Here is a 23,969-nt window from a genome sequence, read left to right as displayed (position 1 = left end):
CCATGTCTGTTAAAAAAGAAAAGAAAAAAAAGAAAAAGCTGTAATAAATAATCATATACTCAGTAGTTTAACAATTCAAATCCCCTTCCATTTACTCTTTTCTAAACTTTTCCATGGGGGCCGCTTCCCTCGTCTTCTCACATTTGCCATCCGCTGTGTCTTCATTACACCCGTCTGACTGGTAGGTGCCCACACATTAACATGTGTCGTTGTGTGTCCGTGTTGGCTCGTCTCTGTTTGCGCAATTGTTTGCCTATGCGTGTGCACCCCCGAGTGCGTACGTGTGTTTCTGACTGCGGGTGCATTTTGTGATGTGTACTTTTTTTCTCTTCTTAGTCCAGGAGTCCCCGTCAGGACCCCTAGGCTTCCCTGTGCCCGCCTGCCAAAAACGTCTGCATCTCCTGGACCCCCTCGAGGCAGGGGACAGCCAAATGTCACTTGGACCCTCTACAGAGTGGTGAGAGGGGGACAGGAGGAGGCCAGTGGGAGAGAGGGGAGGAGGAGGAGGAGGAGGAAGGAGGAAAGGGGCAACTGAAAGAGAGAGGGGACGAAAGTTAAAGAGGAGATGCGAGGATAGGACTAGTTTGTGTAAGTTAGAGAAATCAAATCAAAACATTTTTTACTAATCAATGCTTATCACCTGGCCTAATGAAAATAAATACTAAAAAAATAAATGAATCATTCAGGTTATTCAGTGGAAGAAGCTCCAAATTAGTTTGATCCTCTGAATTTATTTCTTAAAGCATAGGTCTTCAACAGGTGGGCCGCGGCCCCTAGTGGGTCCAAAAGGTACTGCAGGGGGGGGGTCGCAAAATGTTTGGTTGATTAAACATTTTTTATACCTTTTTTTTCTCCCGCAAATTGAACTTTCTTTAATTACACATTAACATGAATCTAACATATTTCAGTAAAGCTGTCTCAACTGCAACGCACCACACTAGCCGAGACCTGTCAATCTAAGCTTCCTATACGCAGCAGGCTCCGCCCCTATCACTGCAGAGCCAATCACGAGGTTACTACTCGTGACTACATGCTGATTCAGTTAGGTTGCCCATAACTGGTCGAGAGCCTCTTCAGTCCCCAGATGAAATATTAACAGAAGACAATCCCATCAGCCAACTACTGAGGCCAAACTGACTGTTGTCCCTACTAGATTTAGCTGTGTTTAAAGTTAAATCCTGGTACTGTCAATTATTTAGCTGTGCTTATATAATTTAGCTATGTTTAGCTGTGTTATGTAGATATGTTCATGTTTCCGGCAGTTGCACGGCCACCCTACTGTTGCACGTTTGAAAAAAAGAATGAGTATTTGAACTGGGTATTATTTGAATAGTTTAATATTGAATGCAAAATTATAATAATAATAATGTATATTTATAAATAACATAACACATGTAGGGGGTCCTTACTTCTCCTAATTAGTCTGGGGGTCCTTGGCCTGAAAAACAAAGAAGATCCCTGAATTAAAGTACCAACGTTGCACGTATGTCTCCCCCTTCTGGTAGTGAGAGTAATTACACCGTGCCACCTGTCTCTTCTTTAGGTGCCATCTTGTTCAGAAATCAGATTTAAAACATTGCCAGCGTATGGAAGGAGCTAGCAATGTTTTAATACTAACTAATTGAATTTCATGAACACTCCACGGTCTCTAGTCACATCTTGTTGAAGCTGGTTTCCACAAACTTTACCAACAAAGAACATTTAAAATATTTTTGTCACACTCCCACAAGGATAGAAATGCCCAGAAATTGTGTTTTACTCAGGTCAAGAAGCTTTAATATCTCCAAAAGTTGTTTAACCCCATTCTGAAATGAAGTGAAACCTGCTATTACCTCGCAGGCAGGACCCCAGTCCAAACACCGACGGTTCATTCATCTCTGCCACTCGCACGCTCTGTGTGCTGTGTATATAAATGTGCACCTGTGTCACTTGTTCCCTATCCTTGCACGGAGGACAAATGGAAGACAAGGACAAGATCAGCATATAAATCTAGTCATTTTTAATAGAGAACACTTGTTTGTGTGTATTGGAAAGAATGTGAAAGGATAAGCAAATGCCTTACTCTGGGTAAGGTCCTTTAAGTGTCCCACTTGGGACAATATTACTATATATTTTTTTTCATAATAACTTTTTGTCAGTAAAATCACTTTCAGTCCCTTATCATCTTCTCTAGCTGCTCTGTGTCTGTTAAAATGCTGGAATAATGCTACATTAGAAAAGCAAGTAAGCTAGAATTCACGGCAAGACGGGTAATTAAACCAGTTGCCATTCATTTAAATGCGTAATTCCAGCAGCCGTGCACATGAGGAAAGAATGAACAGGCTCTAACGACAAGCTAGCCCTCCAAACAGCACCTACACTGCAATTACTGATGAGAGATAGGTGTGTGAATCTGCTAAGTTAATGGCCGTATGGACGCGGCGGTCTAAATGTTTTCATCTGTGACATTTTATCCCGGTTCACCTCACTCAACCACTGTCACGCAGCAAGCACGCACTCACCGCCGAGCTCACAAAAGCAGGAAACGAGGAGGGGGGGGGGGGGGGGGGGGGGATTATGTGTCAGCGGGAGTCCATTTTCCACAGCAGGTAGTTTTCATTGAAAACATTTTTTAAGATTTCTGGGGATATCTTTGCACATTCTGGATCGTTCGTCCGCAACCGTCATGTCCTAAAAATATAAGGACACAAAAAAGCATAACCTAAATTTGAATTGAGAAGTTTTCATACTTTAAGTGGGGAAAAAATGGGGAATTAGTCAGATTTTGAGATTGTAAGCAAGTTTTTATTTGGACACATTTTTAAGGACAGAACTTAGATTTGATCTTATCATCTAACATATTAAAGATACTCACCGGAACTCATTTTCTTATGCTGTTGCTATATTTTCCCCCCCAGCGCTACTTCCAAAGGCCACTCTGTTCACCCTCCAAATACAAACACTCAAAATGTGAGGATGTTCGCCCCTGCAGTGTCAGTAAAAGTGATCAAAACCAACTCTCTGTGCATCTATCTAAGACTGCGGCTGGAATAGCATCACCCACTCTCAAATTCCCATTCAGTGCAAAATATTTCATGTTAATAAGAAACACTTGAATGACGTTCAGGAATTCAGTTCATCAGCGTGTATTGAATATAGTTATAACATTAATTAAAATGTGCAAAGTACCTCTTTTGATGATGTTTACCAGCTATTAAGACTTCTTTAATAAAAGGGTGAGGCAGGATTCATGATTAGATGTTCACTTTGCACCACCTTGTGGACACTTGCTGCCACTGCATTATTATTTCAGGACAATCGAAGAAATGTTATCAGGACTAACTCTGGAAATGTTACGCCATGTTCAAAAAAGGGGTTTATTCACTTGAAATAGAAAAATACGCTACGAGTAGAAGTAATTATATAGTCAAATCATACGATCAAAGAAAATGCATAAAACGTTGAGAAGTTACTTTAAAGATTTCTTAAATTAACATATTTATTTAGTTCGCTGCGAATACGTCTTACGGATATTGGTTAAAAAAAATGTTTAAAACATATTAAACTCGCGTCCCAAAAAACTGTAATAATATAATGTCATAAAGGTCAACAATATAATCGACGCGGCGATTTAAAGGCTGAGTTCCAATTCGTGGTGTTTACTAAGGAGGAGTCAAACGCAAACCAGGTGAGAAACATTTTTCAACTTACAGTAAACCTTTCTCAGAAAATAAGTATTTTAGAGCTTGGCAGTTTATTATATTGAAACTTGAATTTATAAATTAAGCGAGGTGATATGGTGGGTTTTAATGAATTTCGGGAATTGGAATCCCGCCCTGACCTGACGCGCTCCGCTGCGTCACACCAAAACAGGAAGTTTCCAGAGTTCGCAGCTGCAAGCTAGTGAGCTAACCTGCGAGGCGCATACGGAAATAGCGACAGTTTAGAAAATGTTTTAATCCCGTGGAGAGCCTTTCGTCGCATCGGGAAACATAAGATTTTTTTTGCTACAGTTGTGAGTAGATGTGTTTATCGGCGTATATTTCTGCTGTGTAACTGAAGCGTTGTGTTGCAGGTTTTTAGAGTAGCTTGTGTAGCTAACGTTAGTTTACTGACGAAAGACATAAGAGGCAGCTTCTGGGTGATTAGCCGTAAGACTGGGCTCCGAGCTACGGTTCTAACTGTCTGGTTATCGTGTTGTATCTATTTGCCGAGGTAGCCAATCAGATAGCAGCGTAACATGAAGTTATGGAGGAGCGAAAGCTAAAGAGAAAGAGCCCCAGGGTCTCCAGCAACGCGGCGGCTCCGGCCGGCGGCTCCGGCCGCAGGAATGGCTCTAACTCCGGGGGACGGCAGGTCGGCTACAGCCACAACACCGGGGCTCACTCCAGCCAAAAGAGCAAGAGTAGGAGGTAGCAACTATGTGGCGATTATCACAGTCCTCAACAGCTACCAAACACCATTTCATCATCTCCATAACTAAATGAGAAGATCTGATTGGCGTGGACAGTAATCGGTCCTTTCTGATATTTTTTTTGTCTTTTCCCAGGGGAGTCAGAGATAAATCCAGGTACCAGCAGGGTGTGAGCGGTAAAGGTAACCAGACCCCTGGCCAGGCTGCACCGATCATCCAGCACTCCTTCCTGACCGACGTCTCAGACGTGCAGGAGATGGAGAATGGCCTGCTCAGTCTCCTCAATGACTTCCACTCAGGAAAACTACAGGCATTTGGTGATTTGTCAACTTGCACGCCACAAATACTCGTAGACGAAAGCAAAGCACGGAGCGACGCACTGACCCAGGAGGTGTTTTATGTCTCCGCCTTAGGCAACGAGTGCTCCATCGACCAGATGGAGCACGTGAGGGAGATGCAGGAGAAGCTGGCGCGCCTGCAGTTCGACCTCTACGGCGAGGTGGACGAAATGCCGGAGGACCAGAGGAAGGTGGCGTGTGACACCAACATGGACAAGCTACTTCTTAACGTAAGATTTCATCCTCGTGTTTTCACTTATCGAGACGCACCCTGCTCTTGAACTGATGATGCCGTCGCTTTTACTTTATGATCATTGATGTAATGTAACTAGTCAGTAATCCAGCACAGATTTAGCCTCTTATCCTCTTTAGCGAGCTCGCCACATGTTTGCACAAGTCTACAAAGTCCATAAACCTATATGTTCTCTTTCTCCACAGCTTGAGGAGCTCAGCACGTCCATGTATCCTTTTGATGTTTTAACCTGAATGATTTTAAATGCTCAGATGAGTGTTTTTTTCCTTGACTGTTTCGTCTCCTCCAGCCAAAAACTGAACCTCGCCGACACTCAAGAGATCCCGAGGACTGCCAGCATGTGATCACTTCTCTAACCCGCCACTCCTTTCTCATCCCCATCCGATCCAACCGTTTGTGTTATTCCACCTTGAGTGGCTGCGATGGATGAGGTGGAGCGGAACGAGCTTCTTCTCTGCACTGTTTCTCTTCAGTATTGTGGCGGAAACGGCTACAAAGCTGTTCACCAGCGTTCCCCGTCCGCACGGGGTGATGGATGTATTACGGAAATGACAGAACAGGGATACACCAGCAGCTTTATTTTATTAATAAAGTTGCAAATATTTGAATAGAAATTTCCTCTTAGCTTAAACGGAATCTAGTGTCGGCTTTGGTGCATCCCTGTAACTGCCACTTCGAGGTCAATTTGTAGTGTGCTCGTTAATTTCCAAGCAGTCTAGATTCGCAATACATTGCTAACCAAAGTTGTACTGATCAGCTGAAAGTGAGACAGCCGCACATTTAATTTCGGTTGTCTCGCCCGTTTTCACAGATCGCTAAATGTCTGTAACGTCGCAAATTAGAGAGTTTCTCAACAGATAGCTTTAAACACTAGCTTCGATTTAATCCGTGAGCAAATTAAAACTACTCAAATTAACCAAAAAATCGTTTGTGGTGGTAAGACTCTGTATACGGCAGTATATATTTTTTGGCATTTGATTTCTCGTTGCACACGAGTGACTTGGTATCACCTCCGAACACATCATTCAGTGTTGAATATATTTGCACATATCCATGCAACATGCACGCGTGTTGGGTTTGTCACTGGAAGAGATTCGATAACCTAAATATCGACACATCACAGCCATGCCTTAATATATATCTATTTTTTTCCTGTCTAATTTAATCATTTTTGCCTTATTGTTTTCGAAACTTTTAAAACGGTTGTTGGATTTAGGTTCCCGAGACTATTTTTTGATTTGAAATCACTGCTTATTTTAACTAGGGTTATAGCTGGAGGGCATGGGCTGTTGTACTGTTAACTTTTTTGGTGATTTTATTGACTTAATAAAAGTTTTTGTCTGATTATTTCTTTCCGTCTGGATTTTTAAACCGTTTAAAGGGAGACGAGAAACATCCCCGTGTGATGATACGTGTAGTTGAATTGTAAAGATCCGGTTGTTCGTGAACCGGAAGGTCATCGGTTCGATCCCCGGTATATCCATATTTTTATTTTATTAGTACAGTGACTTGGCGATTAATTTACACCAATGTACGTATGAAAATTAATCTAGAATTTTAAATGTTTCATTTAATGCACCACTATTTACAGCACACAATTAAGTTTGTTTTTGCTATTCTCTTTTTGTCGACCTGCTGTTTGTTTAGTGATCTTGAACACATGTCGTTAGTTATTTATGTAAACCAGTGACCCGCTGCTGTGTGAAGGAATGCGCTCATCCTCTTGTTGATGCGTCTCCAAGGTTACTGCCCTCAGAGAGCAGCTTGCCATTGCTCTTTTGCTCAGATTAGAGCTGAGCTTGAATAAAGGGGCTAAATCAAAGCAAAAGGTGAATTTAATTCCGCCGAGGCATGGAGTCGAGACTGAAATCTGCCCCGCACTCGGTGAAGCGGTGGCAGCTGAGCGGGACGGACTACGAACCGGAGCAAGCCCGCAACCAGCGGTCCCACACCCGCCTCAGCACCTGGACTCCTCTCAACAACAAACAGGGCAACATTCAGGTCGGAGAGCTTATCACGTGAAGCCGTTTAAATAATATTTAACTGATTATTAATAGCCATCAGGTGGCTGCAGAATTGGCTTGTATCATGCACGTAGTTAATAAACAGTGTTACGCTTTTAAAATGCGCGTAATGGTGCTGCATTTGTAACGCGAGCCTTAAAATAATATACATGCAATATATATAACATAAGGAAAACAAAAACAAGGAACGCTGAGTTTAATTGGCGAGTTAATTAACCTGATTGGGAACAGGTGGTCTATTTGGCGCGCTTCCACTCGACGCACGCGCAGCAACGGTTACATTCAGGTAAACGCACTATTTTGTCACGTAACCAACATTTTTCTGTTCGTAATCATGCGCTGAAGGAGATTTGGTTCCTTCCAAACACAAAGGTGAGTTCTACACACGAATTAATACGTTAAAATAGTTGTAGTTACTGTATGTTTCACTGTAAATTACTGGTTACAAAGTGCTTCATTGGAAGTGTTACTTGGGTGTGATCATTAAAATGTACAGTAAAAGTAGTCGAGTCATGTAAAAGTCTCATTATTACTCATGCATTAATGTAAATAGTGAATTTTGCTGATGGTGTTAATTTTCTTTATTATTGATTCATTATCTGATTGTTTTCTAGATTAACTGATGATTTTGGAAATATATAATAGTTATAAATCATTCATATGTTTCAGGAGAAACCTATTCTTAAGGTTAGGGGACAACTTTATTTAAATTGTAATTCCTTTATTTTTTATTTTTTTTTTCATTTTCTGATATTTACAAATAAACATCCTAATTCATGATATTATTAATTATATTTATAATATTATATTTTTTTTTTCATTTTCTGATTAACATTTTTTTCAATAAACATACCTACTTTTGATTTATTTTTATTTTATTTTTTATTTATTTTTTCATTTTCTGATTAACATTTTTTTTTTCAATGAACATACCTACTTTTTTTTTCCTTCTTGGGTTTCGTACTATTTATTCGTTTTCATGTCCAATCTTCTTTAAAATTAAAATTTTTCACACCTAATATTTTTTCTTCCTATTTATGTAGTGTATATTTACTTTTATTTCTATTTCTCATAGATTTCTACAAATGCAAATCTTGTAGATCTTGTACCATTTTATTTATTATCATTTTTATTTTAACTTTTAATCTTGCACCTATTTTCTTTCACACATCTTTTTTATTATTTGTATTTGTTTATTTTTATGTGCAACTGAGCCACTGTAACCAAGCAGTTTCCCTCGTGGATCAATAAAGTCTACACAAAATAAAAAAATGCTTTATTAACTAAACATCCTGAGCAAATTTAGTAAAGAAATCCGTTTACATGTCTTCTCTGCAGCTGTTTGAGGAGAGGGTGAACCTCGTGCTGCACTGGTTCGACCTTTGGAGCGACGGCCAGAGGAAGCACTTGCTGCTCTCTCTGCTCGCGCGCTGCACCAAGCCTCAGCTCGAGTAAGACTACCCCTCCCCAATCCCCGGTTTGCCGTCGCCTTGAATCCCGTTTTTGAATCTGCAATCCTATGCCAATCCGAGCAGGTGCTGCAGGGACTCTCTGACCGAGGCGCTTCCGGTGACGAGGGCCGACTTCGCGGCGGTGCTGCCCCGCTTCCTGTCCCTCTACGTGATGTCCTTTCTGACGCCCCGTGACCTCTGCAGCGCCGCCCGGGTCAGCTGGCACTGGAGGCTCCTGGCCGAGCAGGTGAGGAGCTCGCGTTGTTTGCCTTTAACTCTCAGAGGGCGGTGAATTTGACTTTCCTTCGTCAGGATTGCCTGTGGGTGGGCCGGTGCGTCGGGAGAGGCTGGTTCCTCCCGTACGCGCCCGGGGAAAAGGAGTTCGGGGCGTGGAAGGGCCACTACGTCTCCTGCGTCTCCGCGCTGGACCTGCTCGCCCCGCGGGAGGCGGCCGAGCTGTACGGCGCGCTCGACCGGCCGAGCGCCGACGCCGCCCAGGAGGAAGAGGAGAGGAGGAGGAGGGAGAGGAGGACCAGGCAGAGAATCAGAGACAAGCTTCAGGAGGAGAAGAGTAGGAAGTGAATCGAAGAAACGATCTCGTTTGTTGTTGACGATATGTGCTTACATGTGGGTGTTTTTACAGGAGTGTGTATGAGGACGAGGAGAGCCTGGGGCAGCTACTCTAAGCCGGAGGGAACCAGAGGTTCCAGGCCCAGCTCCGGGTCGACGCTCCTCTCCTGGCCTCCACAGTCTGCTGCGTCTTCCCGCCTCCTCGTCAGCGGCCGAGCCGTGACTTCAGCTCCGAGCTTGGAGCCCGTCCAGGCCTCCGGTCTTGGCAGGTGGTATATAAATACCCGCTCGGTTCATTTACATGGGAGAATATTAAAAGCGCCTCAGGATCTGAGGAGCGCGTCAATTAGTCAAGCGTTTCATTTTTGCGTTGAACGCTAACGCCGTGACTTTACCCGTAGTGAGAGACCGACTAAAGCCGGAGCAGCGCTCTCCTCCTCCTCCTCCACCCGCGGACCTGCACCGCCACGCTCAGTCTCTCCTATGCATCGCGCCGCCGCTCCTCCTCCTCTCCTCCTGCTGCTGCTCGTCTCCAACAGGCTCCCTGCTTACGAGGTAAAAGGAAACGGGTGCAGCATTAAAAATACACGGTGGAAAGGTGAACGACGGAAGCTTGGTTCTTTGCGCAGCTGGTGCTGAGCGGGGTGAAGGCCGGGGTGCTCGCGGTTCTCTACGACCACAGGGGGACCCTCCCCGCCCTCTTGGCCCAGGTGCAGAGGGCTGTTTCCGGGCGGACGGCTCTGAAGCTCGGCCTGCTGGCTCCCGGAGGGACGGAGGAAATTCATCTGCTTCACGGTGAGGGTGAATTAGCTTGAGTGCATGAATACGTGGGTTAGCTCCAGTCTAGCCGGAGCCTCCGGAGATCATTATTTCACGGTTTTCTTCATCTCTTTAGCTCATCATTTGATTTGATTCCAGGTTTTAATCGTTCGAGGTTGACGGACAGACACTGCTCTGATTGTTCTGAGGTTTCCTTCCTTTGACCCCTCAGGTTGCCGTCTGTCAGAGCGGACTCTCCTGAACCCCGATCACAGAGACTTCTGGGAAAAACTGTGTGGCTGGGTGGCACAGAGCGACGAAGGAGGAGGGATTGACGTGTTCTCCCCGCTGGCTGCGTCCGGTAGCGGATGTTGACTCGTGTCTGTGTGTCGTCTCTCCCCTCATTAACGTCAGCTCACTCTGTCCGCGTCTCTTTATAGCGTCAGGAGTTTCCCTCATCCGCAAACTCTCTACTCTGACTGGCCTGGAGGTTCGGGCTCCAGCGGGTCTTGCCACTGGAAGTTTTCAGAGCAGTGAGTGGCCCATGATTTCAACCGAAAAAGATTGAAATTAGCGCGTTAAATCCCATTTTTCCCTCCTCTTCCAGTCCTCGGCGAGTGGTCCGACGGCGGCGTGTGTGCTGAACTCCTTTACCAGCCGCCTTCCTCTCCAGCTGTGCAGTATGTGTGTGAGCGTGTGCTGCAGAGCTGGTGCACGCAGGCCCACTGGATGGAGGAGGCCCTCAGGGCCGTGAAGAGCTCCCTGGGGTCGGCCCTGCGGCGGGCCAGCCTCCAGGCCGGGGGCCGCGCTCTCGGTGGGTTACATGCGAACAGGCACAGACAAGTTTAAGCAGCGTCTCTGAAGAATGTTAATATTTTCTTAGGTTATTTCGCGTGGGAGGAAGTCTGCCTCGACAAGATTTGTGTTTCCAAGGATCTGAGCGAGGCTCTGACAGAAGGACTCGCCGCTCTCACGCGGCGGGAGGAGGTGGGGATGACTGACGAGCATCCAGACTCGAGAACGCTCTGGGTTTGAATGTTTTACTTCCGCTGAGTGTTTTTACAGACCAGACCCCTGGAGTTTCTCTCTGCCTTCCTGTCGAGGTGGAGTCAGGGGGAGGGAGGACAGGAATGTTTAAAAGAAACGCCTGAGCCGCCACAGGTGTGTGAGAGATGCTTTTCATTATGAGAGCTGAAGAAGAACGCCTCATCTTTACAACACAGCGTCTCTGTTTTCAGACGGCGTTAGACTGGAGAGGAGCCGCTGCTCGAGAGCTGCACCACAGCGAGCGTCTTTATGTAGCGAGGCTGAGCGCTGTGGTGAAGGTACAACGCAACCTGGGTTTGTGTTTGTCTGGTTTTCTTCCACTAGTTCATCTCCACATGTCCGTCTGTCCCCTAAGGTGTATGAGGAGCCTCTCACAGCAGCTCTGAACTCCAACAGAGCCATTCTAAGCTTCAATGACATCCGGATCATCCTCAGCCCCGTTACACTAATACTGGAGCTCAACAGGTACAAAGACACTCTTTAGATGTGTTTTTTTTGTTTTTTTTAACAGAAAAATATAGTACACAAGCAGAAAACAACTCAAAATACATACATGTAACATGTACGTCAGACAGGCTTATGAAAGACATGCGTACAGAATCTATTTTCTGTCCTTTTGCAAAAAGGTTGGATTAGTTTTTGCACCACACGAAGGAAAATCACCGCAGAAAAACGCATAAAAGAAGCAAAACAGATTTCTCCTTCAGAACAGGTTTCCATAGTTCCACAGGGTTTCCAGTGTCTTTAGCAAATGAAACAAGTACAATACCAAATACTCAGCGTCTATTATGAAACAAAAAGCATATAGTTCAACAATCAAAGCAAATATTCAGTGGTGGGATCATCTCCGATCTAGACAGCATCTCCATTCCTCCCCTTGTTCCTCCTTTCAATGTTGTGCTTCAGTGATAATGTTCTTTCCCATTCTTTGAATTATTTCTAAAATTTTTGGACACTTGGTTATTGCTTTTTTTGCTACTTGTTAATAGTAATTGTAGCGCATATCTTTTTTTTCTTTTTTTTTTTGAGGGGAGGGGGGGTTACCGCATCTGGAATCTATCCTAAATATATTCCACTGAAACTGAGAGTGGATTGTATGATAAATATTAAATATTGATCACATATCAGCCGGGCCAATATTTACATTTTTACAGGTATCGTGCAGCCCATACTTTGCTCCTCCCCCATTAGCCGTGTGTGGAAAATACTTGTGCATTAACTCTTTTTACCATTTTTTTTTTTTTTTTTTTTTTTTATTAGTATTTGAGTTCAATAAATGTTTATTTTTGGTTAAATTGAGACTTGGAGCGTGTGTTATCATTGTCACTTTATCAATCAAGGGATAAAAAAAAACTGTATCGGCTCAGAAACACTGGCTGCATGTTTTGGCCACCAGCCAAGACTGATGTAAAAATAAATCAGTATCAGCCCAAAACATATACACATCAGTGCTGCTACTGAAGAACGGTGAATTCCCTCCTTAAATCTGAGCTATAGGTGGTGGATGATGTTTAATAAATATTTAACCTATCATCTGTACGTCAGCTTCTTTTTCCCATTTTGATCTGATAAACATTGTGGAAAGACCTCTGTCCATTTGTAGAGACGAGTGAATCCCTCGTTGTGTGGACTAAAGTGTGTGTGTGTGTGTTGCAGGGTGTTTTTGTCAGACTTGGGGTCCAGGCTGCAGCAGTGGGACGCAGACCAGTGCATTGGGGACGTGTTTGTGAAACTGTGCTCAAAACTCCGAGTCTACACCAACTACCTCAACAACTACACCACTGCCCTGCTCACTGTCGACAAGGTGACATGAAAGCATTAAAGTCCGCCTGAACAAAAAGGCTCTAATTTAACTGTGTGTGTGTGTGTGTGTGTGTCAGTGCAGAGAGACTAAACCAGCGTTCCGGGCTTTCCTGAAGAGAGTCGACAGAACCCTTCCCACGCACATGCTGAGGTAACGACGCATCCGCGTAAACACGCTGCACATCTCCTCTGTGTCGGCCGTTGTTCAGAGCGTGTGTGTGTGTGTGTGTGTGTGTGTGTGTGAAGCTTAGAGGAGCTGCTGCTGTGTCCCGTGTGGAGGATCCAGGAGTACGTGACTCTGCTTCAAGCCGCGTCTCTACACACGCCCCCCGGTCACCCCGACGTCACGCACCTCCGCTCTGCCCTCAGCACGCTGCAGCGACTCAGAGACTTCACACAAAAGGTGAAACGCCTGCTCAGACCTTTGTGTACATGTGATGCTCCACTCTGTGTTAAATGTTTTCTTCTGTTCCAGTTAAAGAGGAACTCGGAGGCAGACACACTTATAAAGGAGACGCAGCAAATGATCCAGGGCTGCCCGGTGAGAGAAAACAGCTGACATCCTCACAAACATGTTAAACTACGGTGTTGCCACGTTTTAATTTGAATACTTTGTGAGCGTAGAACCTCAGTGAAGGAAACAGGCAGCTGCTAATAACTCAGGAAGCTGCTTTGCTCATTAGTCCTGACGGACAGATTCCAGACTCTTTAAGGTAACGGCACAAATCGTCTCCATGTTTCTGCTCAGCGTGCAGATTTGATAAATCTGCGTCCTTCTCCGTGTCCAGGACGTACGAGCACGTGTCCGATGTTGGCCTGTTCCTGTTCAGTGACGCGTTGGTGCTGACACGGCGAAGCGTGCGCCACACGCCTTTCACACTGGCTCATCAGAGCGCACACAGGTTCCTGGCCTCAGTGGCTCTCAGCAGCCTGAGCGTCAGAGAAATCACACACACACGCTGTGAGTCATCACCCTGTACGGGACACGCAACTTTTAACTCTCAAAACTCGCCTCCTGTGGCGTTACTTATAACCTAGATTCTGAAAATGACCCAGACGTCTCCCCCCGCAGACGTGCGTCACGCTTTTGTCCTCGAGGGTCCCTGTCGCTCCTGGGTTGTCGCCACAGAAACGGGTGAAGAGAGGGAGCACTTCCTGTCTGTGCTGCGCTCAGCCATCAGCTCTGCCCTGAGCAGGCATCAGTGACGGACACACCAGCGAGACAAGACGAGGTTAGGACGCTGTCAGCCTTAAGACCGAAAGGAGAAATGTCAAGACGTTGAAAATACTGTAGCAACATTTCAGAGTGGTTTCACCTGCCATTTATCAACAGTAAGACACAATAATAGTCAAACATGTCAGCACGTATTTTGATAAGTGGACATTTCTACTCTTTACACCGTCCCCATCCTGTATGTGTCTAAAGTGGACGTTGGCGTATCTATGTCTAAGGAGCAAAGGGAGGAGACCACAAGCTGGAACCCGTCTCCTAAAAACGTATACACTACTTACACAACGTATAGAGCTCGATGGGACACGTGGTTGAGCAATATATTGTGAGTCACAAGCACCATTTTTATGGTCAAAGATTGTTTGTTTACATTGATACTCCATTCACAAATGTGCCACTTTAAGGAGCAGCGTTAAACTACACAGACCTCAGACTGAAGCGTTCAGGCTGTTGGTCGTCACAGCCTCAGTGAATCTAAAAAGGGGAATATGGTCGAACGCAGCTGTTTGTTGTCTGAGCCTCCTTCAGACTCGTTGCTCCCTTTTATATCACTCACATTAATGCTAACACACTAAAAGGACAACAACAAAACACAAGTGCAGCATCACACAACGTAAACACACTTTCCAATCGCCCCTTAAGCCCACAATGCACTGCGGTTTCTGTCCTCCACTAGTCGCCCTTTCAAGCCTTATATACATGTGTCTCTCTCTGAGCCAAATGAAACAAACATCTTTGTGCATGATTACTGGAGGAACTCAACAAATATTGTTAAAGTATAAAAAATGTATAGACTTAGGATTGTTGTACAAATTGTCTTGACTGTCTGTTCATTTAAAACATGCTCAAACTCTATACAGGAGCCTTTGTGGTCTGCATTCAGAATTAGAACTACAATGTTACCAATTAGCATTCTTTACCGTCCAACTGCACCACTAATATCACCAAAACACTAACATGGCCCTAAAAATCAAGTTATCCTGCTTATTAAATATTTTTCCATATTTTTATTAATTAACTTGGAAAGACCAGTAAAAGGATGTAAATCGTTCTAAACAGGACTGAAGATGACTGTGTCACCGTGTTGTTTGCTTTTTAAGCGTCCGTGTGTCTTTTTTAATTCAACATTTTTTTGAATTGGATACAAAACTTTGCTCTCGCTCAACGTATAAAAAGTCTTTATTGATAACCAAAAAATAACACAAATGTCACATTGTTTTTTTTAAAGATTATCACCGTGAGTGAGCTGTGTTACAACACATCAGTTATACACTTATGTACATTATTGCCACAATAAAAAAAAAAGATCCATCCTTAGAAATGGAGAAATGCTTATTATCTGTATCTGACAACAGATAAAGTCAAAGATGAATAATCGCAGTACGATTAAACATTAACTTGTCATCTAACAGCATGATCATATAACACACTCATCATTCTAATTATGATGTGTCTTAACTGAATCTACATTTGAACTACTTCCTACAAATGTTTAATGTTTACACACTGAACATGTTACTGACTCCACATGTTGCGTTTTGTAGTTTTCAGAGCACCACAGATCACTGCTTTTAATTCATTCTGCTTATGTCAAGTAATAATGAGGATCACAGTCTCCGGTTTGCTAGATTTGGGTTGTTGTTGTTGTTGTGCGACGCATGTAGAGGCTGCTCTCTCCCCGCGCTCACATGTGGCGTCTGACTCTTGCTGTGGAGTCCCAGGTTTGCTGCCGTGCAGTTTGTCCCTTTCTGGGAGCCGTAGCCCTTCGGTTTGGGGATTCTCGTCGGCCCTGGGCGTCGGAATGCTTCTACAGGTATCTGTGGAGGCAAATAATAAAGTCTGATGAGAAAACTCTGTGATGTGAATTTTGGTAGTGAAAATGAGCATGTACAAGAAGCAGGTTTGCAGTTTTGACCAGTTAATAACTTGTCTGCACACTGAAATTAGTTGCAATACCGATAATGACCACTAGATGATAGTAAATCACATTTTATGAATTGTAGAGAACATGACCACAGTGCCACAGTTTTTACTGCAGAACTTTTGCAGTATGTGCCTAAAGTGTGAGGAAATAAAATGTATGAAACCTGGTAAACTACAAAAAATAAAATCAAAGAACTTCTAGAAGGAAAATAATTGAATAATCAGTGTAAATAAATGCTTTTTTCCACTCTTGCGCTGCATAAACACTGTATGAACATCCTGATGGATGCTGTGTTGAGAATGAACGAACGATTCACGTCGTCCCGGTTCACCCCAACATTAACAGAGTGAGATTGTTGCCTAGAAACCAGGATTTGACTCCAGCGCGGTCCTCAAACACTGACGGGAAACGCCACCTTTTTCGTCTCCTTAAACAACTTACTGCTCCACTTACGGTGCAATCACTTCGCTAATCAGCGTGTTTACATGTGCGGCCACACGCCAGGATGCCGAGGTGTATCACCTTCGGATCAGGTCCTCGTACAGTGCAGACCATGTCCTGTTTACAGTAACTCCGATAAGATGTTTCCACAGTAATGAGGAACCGCCGTCACAGCCAGCAGCCTGATCCAGAGGCTTCATTCATTTGTCTTTGTTTACTCATTGCTAATTCATGAAAAGCTGATTAATACAAACAGCGCATGCAGGAATTATCCCAATTACTGTGTGCATGTCACCTAATGAAGTTCTCTGCCTCATTTTAAGCTTGGAGCCTTTAAGTTTTGCGAAATATGCTCTCATTAAACAATCAAATCAGCATCACTGCAGTGTTTTATTTATTTGCCGGTGTTTATAGACACAAAATCAAATGTTCTTCAATAATTTGGCAGGTAATTTGAGTCAGAAACAAAGCCTGTGACTATCTCCCTTAAACAGAATGCACCGTGGATCTGGTCCAGGTTTGTGAAAACTAAAACCTTTCACTATTTCTGTGAGTTTCATCACACCAGTGAACCGATTCCCATGCAACTGCTCCCTACGAGTGGAGAAAAGCACTCGCACATGTCCACGAACGCCCCGAGGTTTAGAGAATTAACGAAAAACCCTCGGCGGACCGCGTCCTTGAACGCGTCTGAGTCCAGTGAGTGGGACGTATGTTTTTACGGAGCCAGCGGAGCAGAAAATCTGAACACGGGGAGCGTTGTTGACTTTACGTGGAAAGAGACGTTAATGTGCGGCTTTGTTCTCTCGGGTATCAGCGCAGCAGCAGCAGCAGGAGTTTAACTAAGTACTTCCTCTGCAATACCAGCACGCCTGTCTCCGTGGCAACCAAACACAAGCTTTTGTTTTGGTGCTTGTCTTGCAGTGGGAGAGAGGTTACTTTCACAACGTCTGCACTGGAGCACACTCGAGCAGTGTGAACTTTTTTTTTTTTAGTAGTTTTGTCTTTAGACGAATGTCCCCACGCCTCTGTTTATTGTCCAGTTTTTATTGAGCTTGTCGGTCTAGGTGAACAAATTCCTCTGTTCCTCTGCCATTACTGCCTAAAATCAAGCAATCCACCCGCAGCTTTCTGGCACGCAGCGTGGTAATTAAACTTTACTTCAGTCCGCAGTTGATTCATATCAGTAGTTATGTTTTTCTTTAGTTTTATTTCTTATTTAATCCCCAGTAAAGCCCGGGCGATCGTCGGTATTATTGCGATCCCCCTGCGATAGCGGCGCCATTATCAGCCAGCTGAAACTGCGAGCACTTAAATGATAGAACCTTTGGCTTCCAGCCTGTCATGTGATGCTCATTTTATCAGTCTGGCAGAGAGGCCGCGCGCTGATCCGTCTTCCCCGGCTGAACCAGATGAGCGGCCTATGAATCAAATGTGAGTCAGGGGGTAATTGAGGTCGCAGACAGTAATCCCAGCTGCTGGATGCTTTCTCGAGTAGTCGTCTAATGAATAGCATCTTGTTTAGCCCCTGCGCCGTTTCATCGCACCCATCGCTTTGGATCTGGTTTCCACAGCTGCGATTTAATGCTTGATTTAATCGTATCCTCCTTGTCACACTGTGTTGTGTGTGTGTGTGTGTGTGTGGATCTGATACTGTTAGCACTTCTTTCCACTCTCATCTCTCTGCTGGTCATTTCAGTGTAATGTCGCACCTTATTAAAGCTCTACATGATTATTTTTTCTTTAATTTATGGTAAGTTTAAGGACAAAATGTATAGGTGATATATTTTTTTTTTTTTTGTACTTCAGCATGCTCTAAAGATGCACATATATAATCCACAGATACATTGTATATATTATGTGTCCACCATTCATTCTTTGGTATTTTATGCTTACTGGACTCATACCTATATATAGAATACTTCCTTCCCATCTCTAATTTTGGTCTTTCTTCTGAAATATTCTTTATCTTTGCGTTGCTTCAAATAACATCAACCCACATCATCCCACTGTGAGCTTTGCCTCAGCTTTACTCTAAAGGAATCTCATGTATTTGTTAACTTTTCCCTTGTGAATTCATAAACACCTCATTAAGAAGAATACATATACATGAAAGAACATGAGTTGACCAGATGACTCATCTCGGAGGATTCGTGGCAGAGAGCAAAATAAAACAGACATTTCGGGGTTTCTGTGCAATGAAAAGAAAGCTCTGCAAGTCTCCGAGATGCTGAGGTTAGGCTATTGACGAACACATTAGTGTTTCTGAGAGGCAAACATTGGATCGGGTTTTCTGTAGGGGATTTTTGGTGTTTACAGTATGTTTCCTGGGGTGTAGTATCCAGTTGCTGTGCCTGAACATTGAGAAATTTCTTTCTTTTTTTTAAATTCATTTTATTATTGTTATTTGTCTTGCTTACAGTGTACATGCAGTGATCTGAAAACGTGGAGGATGGTCTGGTTAAACTGAAATGATGTCGTAATAATGTGACAACCAAAGTTTACAAAGCAAACAAACACATTTGAGTACGAGCAGAAAGTGTTTTCAGACAACTCTTCCATTTTGGGTATCATTTAATGAAGTGTTGACAGGCTTCACGTTCAAATCTGAACACTGGATTGAAATCTTAAATGTTAAAAAGTTCCAACGCATGCATGAAAAATCAAATCAAAACAGCTGATTTCTACCTGATGACGTTTTCCTTCAGTTGCTCTCAATTACAACATTCATTCAAAACATGCTGGATTTAGTGAATAAATGAAATTGGCAAGCATGGATGACAAACTAAAACACATCTTTCTTTCTTTTTGCACACTTTAATTCTCAGAAAATCAAACAACTTAATCATAATGCAATATGTGGAATATGAAGTATAAAAACTGGTATGATACATCAGTGTGAATAATCTGACTACATGGCAAAGGTGCCATTGAGTACAATACAGTAAGTGCACATAAGTTAAAACCTGGTGTTACGTCAGATTAAATCTAAATTTCTAGTGCTTTCAAAGAATTTTTTTGTTTTTTGTTTTTTGTTTTTTTTTTCTTCATGCAAGCAAACAGTTTTATCACACATAACCAAGCAAACCAACCATTTAAACACATAAATGAATTAAAACAGACATGTAGTAGGGTATAGATTGGGGTGTAAGGGACTACGGTGTCGGGTCTCATGGACAAGGTTCAGTAACAAAGGATGGGATGGAGGGATTTGGGATTATCAGGTCAGTCGTAAGCATTACTTACTGTAATTTGTGATGGCCTTTGGATTGGGGTGGAGGTGGGCTTAATCATGATGCTACTTGTGATTTTGCTGTTGCCCTTGACAGCGGGTGTACCACAGTTTGCAAGCACCTGAGTCCTTTGCTCCTGGAGTCCAGGCGCGAGGCACGGGGTCAGCGCTTGTGACGGGGCGCTGATGCTCTGAATGAACGGGCTCCCTAAGTGAATGTGGATCTTGTTGTCCTCCGTGGTGATGACGTTTGGCCCCGAGCTGTTCGACCTCTGAACCTGCCAGCTGTTCTGCCTTTCGGGAGTCACGCGGAAGACGGCGTGCCCTCCGACAACCTCCACCGGCTCCGTGGAGTGGGAGCGGTCAGGGGTGCCTGTTGTCACCGAAACGATTTGTATTGGTGACATGGCTCTGTCTGGAGTTACGGAGCCACAAGAGTCTGGGGTCATTGCTCTGGAGTACGTAGCCATAGTGAAAGGTGATAGGGCCCTATCAGGTGAACATGGCTCATCGGACAAAGAGGAACTTTTTGATTTTGTTGTCGGGGAAATGGATTTTGCCGTTGGAGATATGGATGCGTTCTGAATGATGGTAATTCTCTGTTTGGGTGGACCTCCGCTTGTTGGTATGACTGCAGTGCTGGTGAACGACTGGGCATTTTCTGTGGTCGGACTGGTGATCTCGAGCATTGCCGTGTTGTGTCCGTGGTCAGGGGTCACTTTTATGTGCAAAGGCTGCCCAGGACTGTGTGTCAAAACGACGTCTCCAGGCTGGACGTGGTTGCCATTCTGCCGTGGTTGCATCTTGCCATTCAGCTGATGGGGGGCGTCTTTGTTTTTGAGGAGCGGCCCCCTCGCTCTCCTCAGGTTGTTGTTCAGATTATTTACACTATTGATGAGCGAGGGGCTGCATTTGGTGAGCTGAAGCTCGTTGCTGTAATTTACGTTGTCTTCGGGTTCGCTCTCGTCGTACAACTTCCCGTTCACCACGGCGCGCTCCAGTGGCGCCATCGTCTTGCAGTTGGGAGACATGAGTTCGAGTGGCTCTGTCTGGACTTCCTTGGTGGAGACGTGCAGGTCAGAAAAGCGCCTTCCGTTCATTCCTGGGCGCAGACTTTTGCTGAATCGGCGGTATCTTTCAAGCTCTCGAGTGAGCGTCTCCATTTCTCTGGCCAGCTCCTTATTTCTGACCTCCTGCTGGGTCAGTTTCCTCTGCAGTGTGGAGTGGTCAGTTTTCATGCGGCAGATCGACTCCTCTGTTCCCATGTACTCATGAATTTTCTCTTTCAGAGCTGCAACCTCTCTGGTCAGATGACTAGACTTTGCCTCCTCTTCTTTCAGGCGTTTGTAAAGAACATGCTCTTGGCTGCACTCTTTCTTTTCAGCCAGCTGGTACTTTGAGAGCTCTTTTTTCGATATTTCCAGCTCCTCCATCAAGGCTCTAGCTTTTTCCTGTTCATTGTTGAATCTTTTCTCCAGGGACTCAAACTCCTCTGTTTTCAATAAATCACCTTCTGCCACTTTCATATCCTTTAATTTGCGTCGGAGGCGTTCAACTTCCTGTGTCAAATCCTTGACTTTGTTGTCTTCTTGTTGGAAGCGGTTAGCGATGGGTGTCTTGATGTGCTCCTCTTTAGCTTTGCTTCTCAGGTACTCTCTCTCTATCGTCTCGAGTGATTGCAGCCTTTTCTTCATCATGTTGATCTTAGACTCCAAATCATTACTTTTCTCCTCCTCGCTCCTCAGCTTGTCCTTCAAATCATCTCTTTCCTTCGTAGCGCTGCACATTTTGTCTTCCAGTTCAGCCTTGGATCTCAGTGCTTTCTTGCTCTCCTCGATTAGCTTCTCTGTGACTGTTGTTACTTTGTCTTGTTCAGCCTGAAGTTTGCCAGTGCTGTTCTGAACTTTGTTCTCCATTTGTTTGAGCTTCTCTGCCATCGCCTTCCTCTCATCCACCAGCATGACTGTCAGAGTCTTTAACTTGGTTAGATCTTCCTTCAGCGTCAGCTCCGTCTTCCCCAGTTGGCTCTCCGCAGCCTCCAGTTCTCTGACTCTGACTTTCAAGACTTCCAGCTCGCTGGTCACAACCTTTGACACCGTCCTCTCCTTTTCCAGGTTACTTTTGAGGGAGCTGCATTCTTGTTTGCTCCTGCTAAAAGCATCCTCTAGCTTTTCTAAATCCATAATTCGGTGATTCAGCTTGTCAACTTCAGCTTTCAGGCACCTGCTTTGGTTGGCCTCCTTCTCCAGTTTCTTGTTGAGGTCCCTGCAGTGGTCTTCCATTCTGATCAACTCTTCATCCTTTCCCTCCATTTCCAGCACCCGCTTCCGTAACTCTTCAAGCTCAGACATGAGGCTGGAGTTTCCACACTCTCCACGGCTAATTTTGTCTCTGAGCTCCTGCAGCTCCTCCTCAGCCCTGCGCAGGGTCTTATTGGTCTCCTCCAGCTCATCGAGCTGCCTGCTGAGAGCCGACAGCTTCTGGCGCAGCTGCCTGTTTTGGGTGTCCTCGCTCGTCAGTTTGGCAGTCATGGCCTCTTGTTCCTGGTGGTATCGACCAGCTTGGTCACGCAGCTCAGCCTCCAAGCGAATGACCTTTTGCTCCTCTTCCTGCAGACGAGCATTCGCTGAGTTCAGCTCCTCCTGGACTTGGGATGAACCGGCAGTCAGTTCTTGGACCTTTGCTGTTTGTTGATTGAGTTGCTCTGTGAGACGCTGTTGTTCATCCACAACCATCAACGCAAACGACTTGAGTTTCGTCAGCTCCTCCTTTAGGCTTGCAACCTTTTTGTTGTTCTCTTCGTCTTTTCGTTCTTGGTAGGCCTTTTCCTGATCAATTAACAGCTTTAACCTGCAAAGAGAATAACAAGAGAAATGTGAGATTCAAGAAATTTGGTTCAAAATGATAAAACATTTTTGTTGCTATTGGATTTTCTGTTAGTTGCACCGCATTTGCGATACTTTACAATATTTTGTATTTTGTCCATGGATTTTCCAGCAAGTATAGAAACCTTGAATGTCAGTCTTCTCTTTTTATATTACATATGAAAGGTGCTTAAGAAAGTCCCCTGCTGTCAATACCCATAGGGCCCACTTCTCAGAGCACTGACACATCATAAACACTGTTATTTTCCCTGCAATTCTAAGGAGGACTAAAGGTTTTATGTCATGGAAAATTTAACACATCATAAAAAAAGCATTACGTTAGGTTTGTAGACTAAAATACCTGTGGTTAGTTTTTTTTTTTTTTTTTTTGTTTCCCTTGTTGCCAGCTAATTCTCATATGGTTTGGAAACCTGAGTTACTTCTGTAAATACTGGTCCTGGACTTTAACAATCAGTGGATTTCTGAAAGTTTCCACCGTGGTTAAAGACCTCTGTGAAATTAGGTGAGAACACAGACACCAAGCCAAATACTGACCTCTTAAAACAATCATCTCACCAGATAATGTGACTTACACAAGGACGTTTCTGACTCAGATACAATGTGTTCAAGAGGTTGCCGTGCTCATGGGCTGCATGAGAGGAAACAAAATTGCACAAGACTCAAAGTATAAATAAAGGGGTCGCTCCTTGAGAATGGATAAGGAGGACACTCAATCTACATTCACGCCAGGAAAAACAAAGCCGTAAGCAACATTTCTCTTCTCCTGACACAAAAAAAGACAAATTACAAAGTCTGATCCCAAAGCTGTGTTCCCAACGTAAACCCAAAGCGTACAAATGATGTCAAGGTGAGTCGTGCGCTGCAGTGCGTAGCCAGGGTCAGGGCGTCTGGTGGACGCGTGCATCACCAGGCCATAGAGCATATATGCCCAGGGGAAGGGATGTTATGACTGCTGCGTGTGTGCCGCTGCCAGGCATTTCCACACAGATGGTCCACTGGCATGGAACAATCCTTTAATTAAGGGGTTCCTCTAGTACCAACCCTCCACCCCATATACCAAAACCACCACCTACCCTCCCCACTGTTTTTTCTTATACATTTAAAGGAATTCCCCATGCCTCCAGAGCAATTACAGTCCCACAGAGTTTACACAGAAATCCCCCCACGCTAACACACTCTCAGGGATCACTAATTCCACACTTAGGTTGCGGGCCGTGATGTAAGTGTGGTGCAGGAGGGTGGGTCACGTCTCTGCCGTTTCTGAGTGGGGGCGCATATGTTGCAATTACACCGAAAAAAATTTGCAAAAATATTATTAGCAATTCATTATTAGTGTGGTTGAAGTAGATCTACAAATAAAGTGTTTCATTTATTATGAATTACGCTGCAAATAAAATAAATGCGGTTTAACTTGGGTATAATTGAGCAGTTCAAATTTAACGTTTAGTTTAAGGTTGAAGAAGTTTATTTACTTGTTCTATTGCGTATTTGTAGAGTTATTTAATACTTTTTTTTAATTTCACTTCCTTACATATTCAACAGCATTGTCAGCCAATCCTAAAAAAAAAAAAAAATTCCCCTTTTTAATTTTAGGCTCTCAGATTATTCTAGGTGGTCA

General features: G+C 44.1%; 3 protein-coding genes across 3 annotated transcripts in view; 2 read left to right on the top strand and 1 right to left on the bottom strand.

The window, feature by feature from the left end:
* The first annotated feature begins 3,835 nt into the window (after positions 1 to 3,835).
* ccdc28a (coiled-coil domain containing 28A) lies at positions 3,836 to 6,329 on the top strand. Its single transcript, XM_047576365.1, has 6 exons — positions 3,836 to 3,994; positions 4,199 to 4,391; positions 4,529 to 4,710; positions 4,807 to 4,961; positions 5,170 to 5,192; positions 5,274 to 6,329. The coding sequence occupies exons 2-6, from the start codon at positions 4,228 to 4,230 to the stop codon at positions 5,326 to 5,328; spliced, it is 579 nt and encodes a 192-aa protein (XP_047432321.1). The 5' UTR covers positions 3,836 to 3,994; positions 4,199 to 4,227; the 3' UTR covers positions 5,329 to 6,329.
* Positions 6,330 to 6,467: 138 nt separating this feature from the next.
* On the top strand, positions 6,468 to 14,847 carry LOC125000737 (epithelial cell-transforming sequence 2 oncogene-like). Its single transcript, XM_047576366.1, has 21 exons — positions 6,468 to 6,985; positions 8,347 to 8,459; positions 8,544 to 8,706; positions 8,772 to 9,030; positions 9,103 to 9,298; positions 9,431 to 9,584; positions 9,659 to 9,824; positions 10,021 to 10,149; positions 10,229 to 10,321; positions 10,396 to 10,602; positions 10,672 to 10,775; positions 10,854 to 10,949; positions 11,027 to 11,113; positions 11,191 to 11,300; positions 12,492 to 12,639; positions 12,716 to 12,789; positions 12,885 to 13,041; positions 13,114 to 13,179; positions 13,263 to 13,351; positions 13,427 to 13,599; positions 13,711 to 14,847. Exons 1-21 carry the CDS (start codon positions 6,836 to 6,838, stop codon positions 13,842 to 13,844), a joined length of 2,868 nt encoding a protein of 955 aa, XP_047432322.1. The 5' UTR covers positions 6,468 to 6,835; the 3' UTR covers positions 13,845 to 14,847.
* A 183-nt stretch (positions 14,848 to 15,030) lies between these two features.
* filip1l (filamin A interacting protein 1-like) overlaps positions 15,031 to 23,969 on the bottom strand; it is a 56,720-nt gene continuing 47,781 nt past the window's right edge. The window contains exons 5-6 of the mRNA XM_047576364.1: positions 19,481 to 22,316; positions 15,031 to 15,686 (exon numbers count right to left, since the gene is read on the bottom strand). Coding sequence (XP_047432320.1) covers positions 15,477 to 15,686; positions 19,481 to 22,316 — 3,046 coding nt within the window. The 3' untranslated portion in view covers positions 15,031 to 15,476. The remainder of the gene's footprint in view (positions 15,687 to 19,480; positions 22,317 to 23,969) is intronic.

This window comes from Mugil cephalus, chromosome 23 (assembly GCF_022458985.1).
Source record: "Mugil cephalus isolate CIBA_MC_2020 chromosome 23, CIBA_Mcephalus_1.1, whole genome shotgun sequence".
NCBI lineage: Eukaryota > Metazoa > Chordata > Actinopteri > Mugiliformes > Mugilidae > Mugil > Mugil cephalus.
The sequence above is the reverse complement of the archived record's forward strand: the minus strand, read 5'-3'. Positions and strand labels throughout refer to the sequence as shown.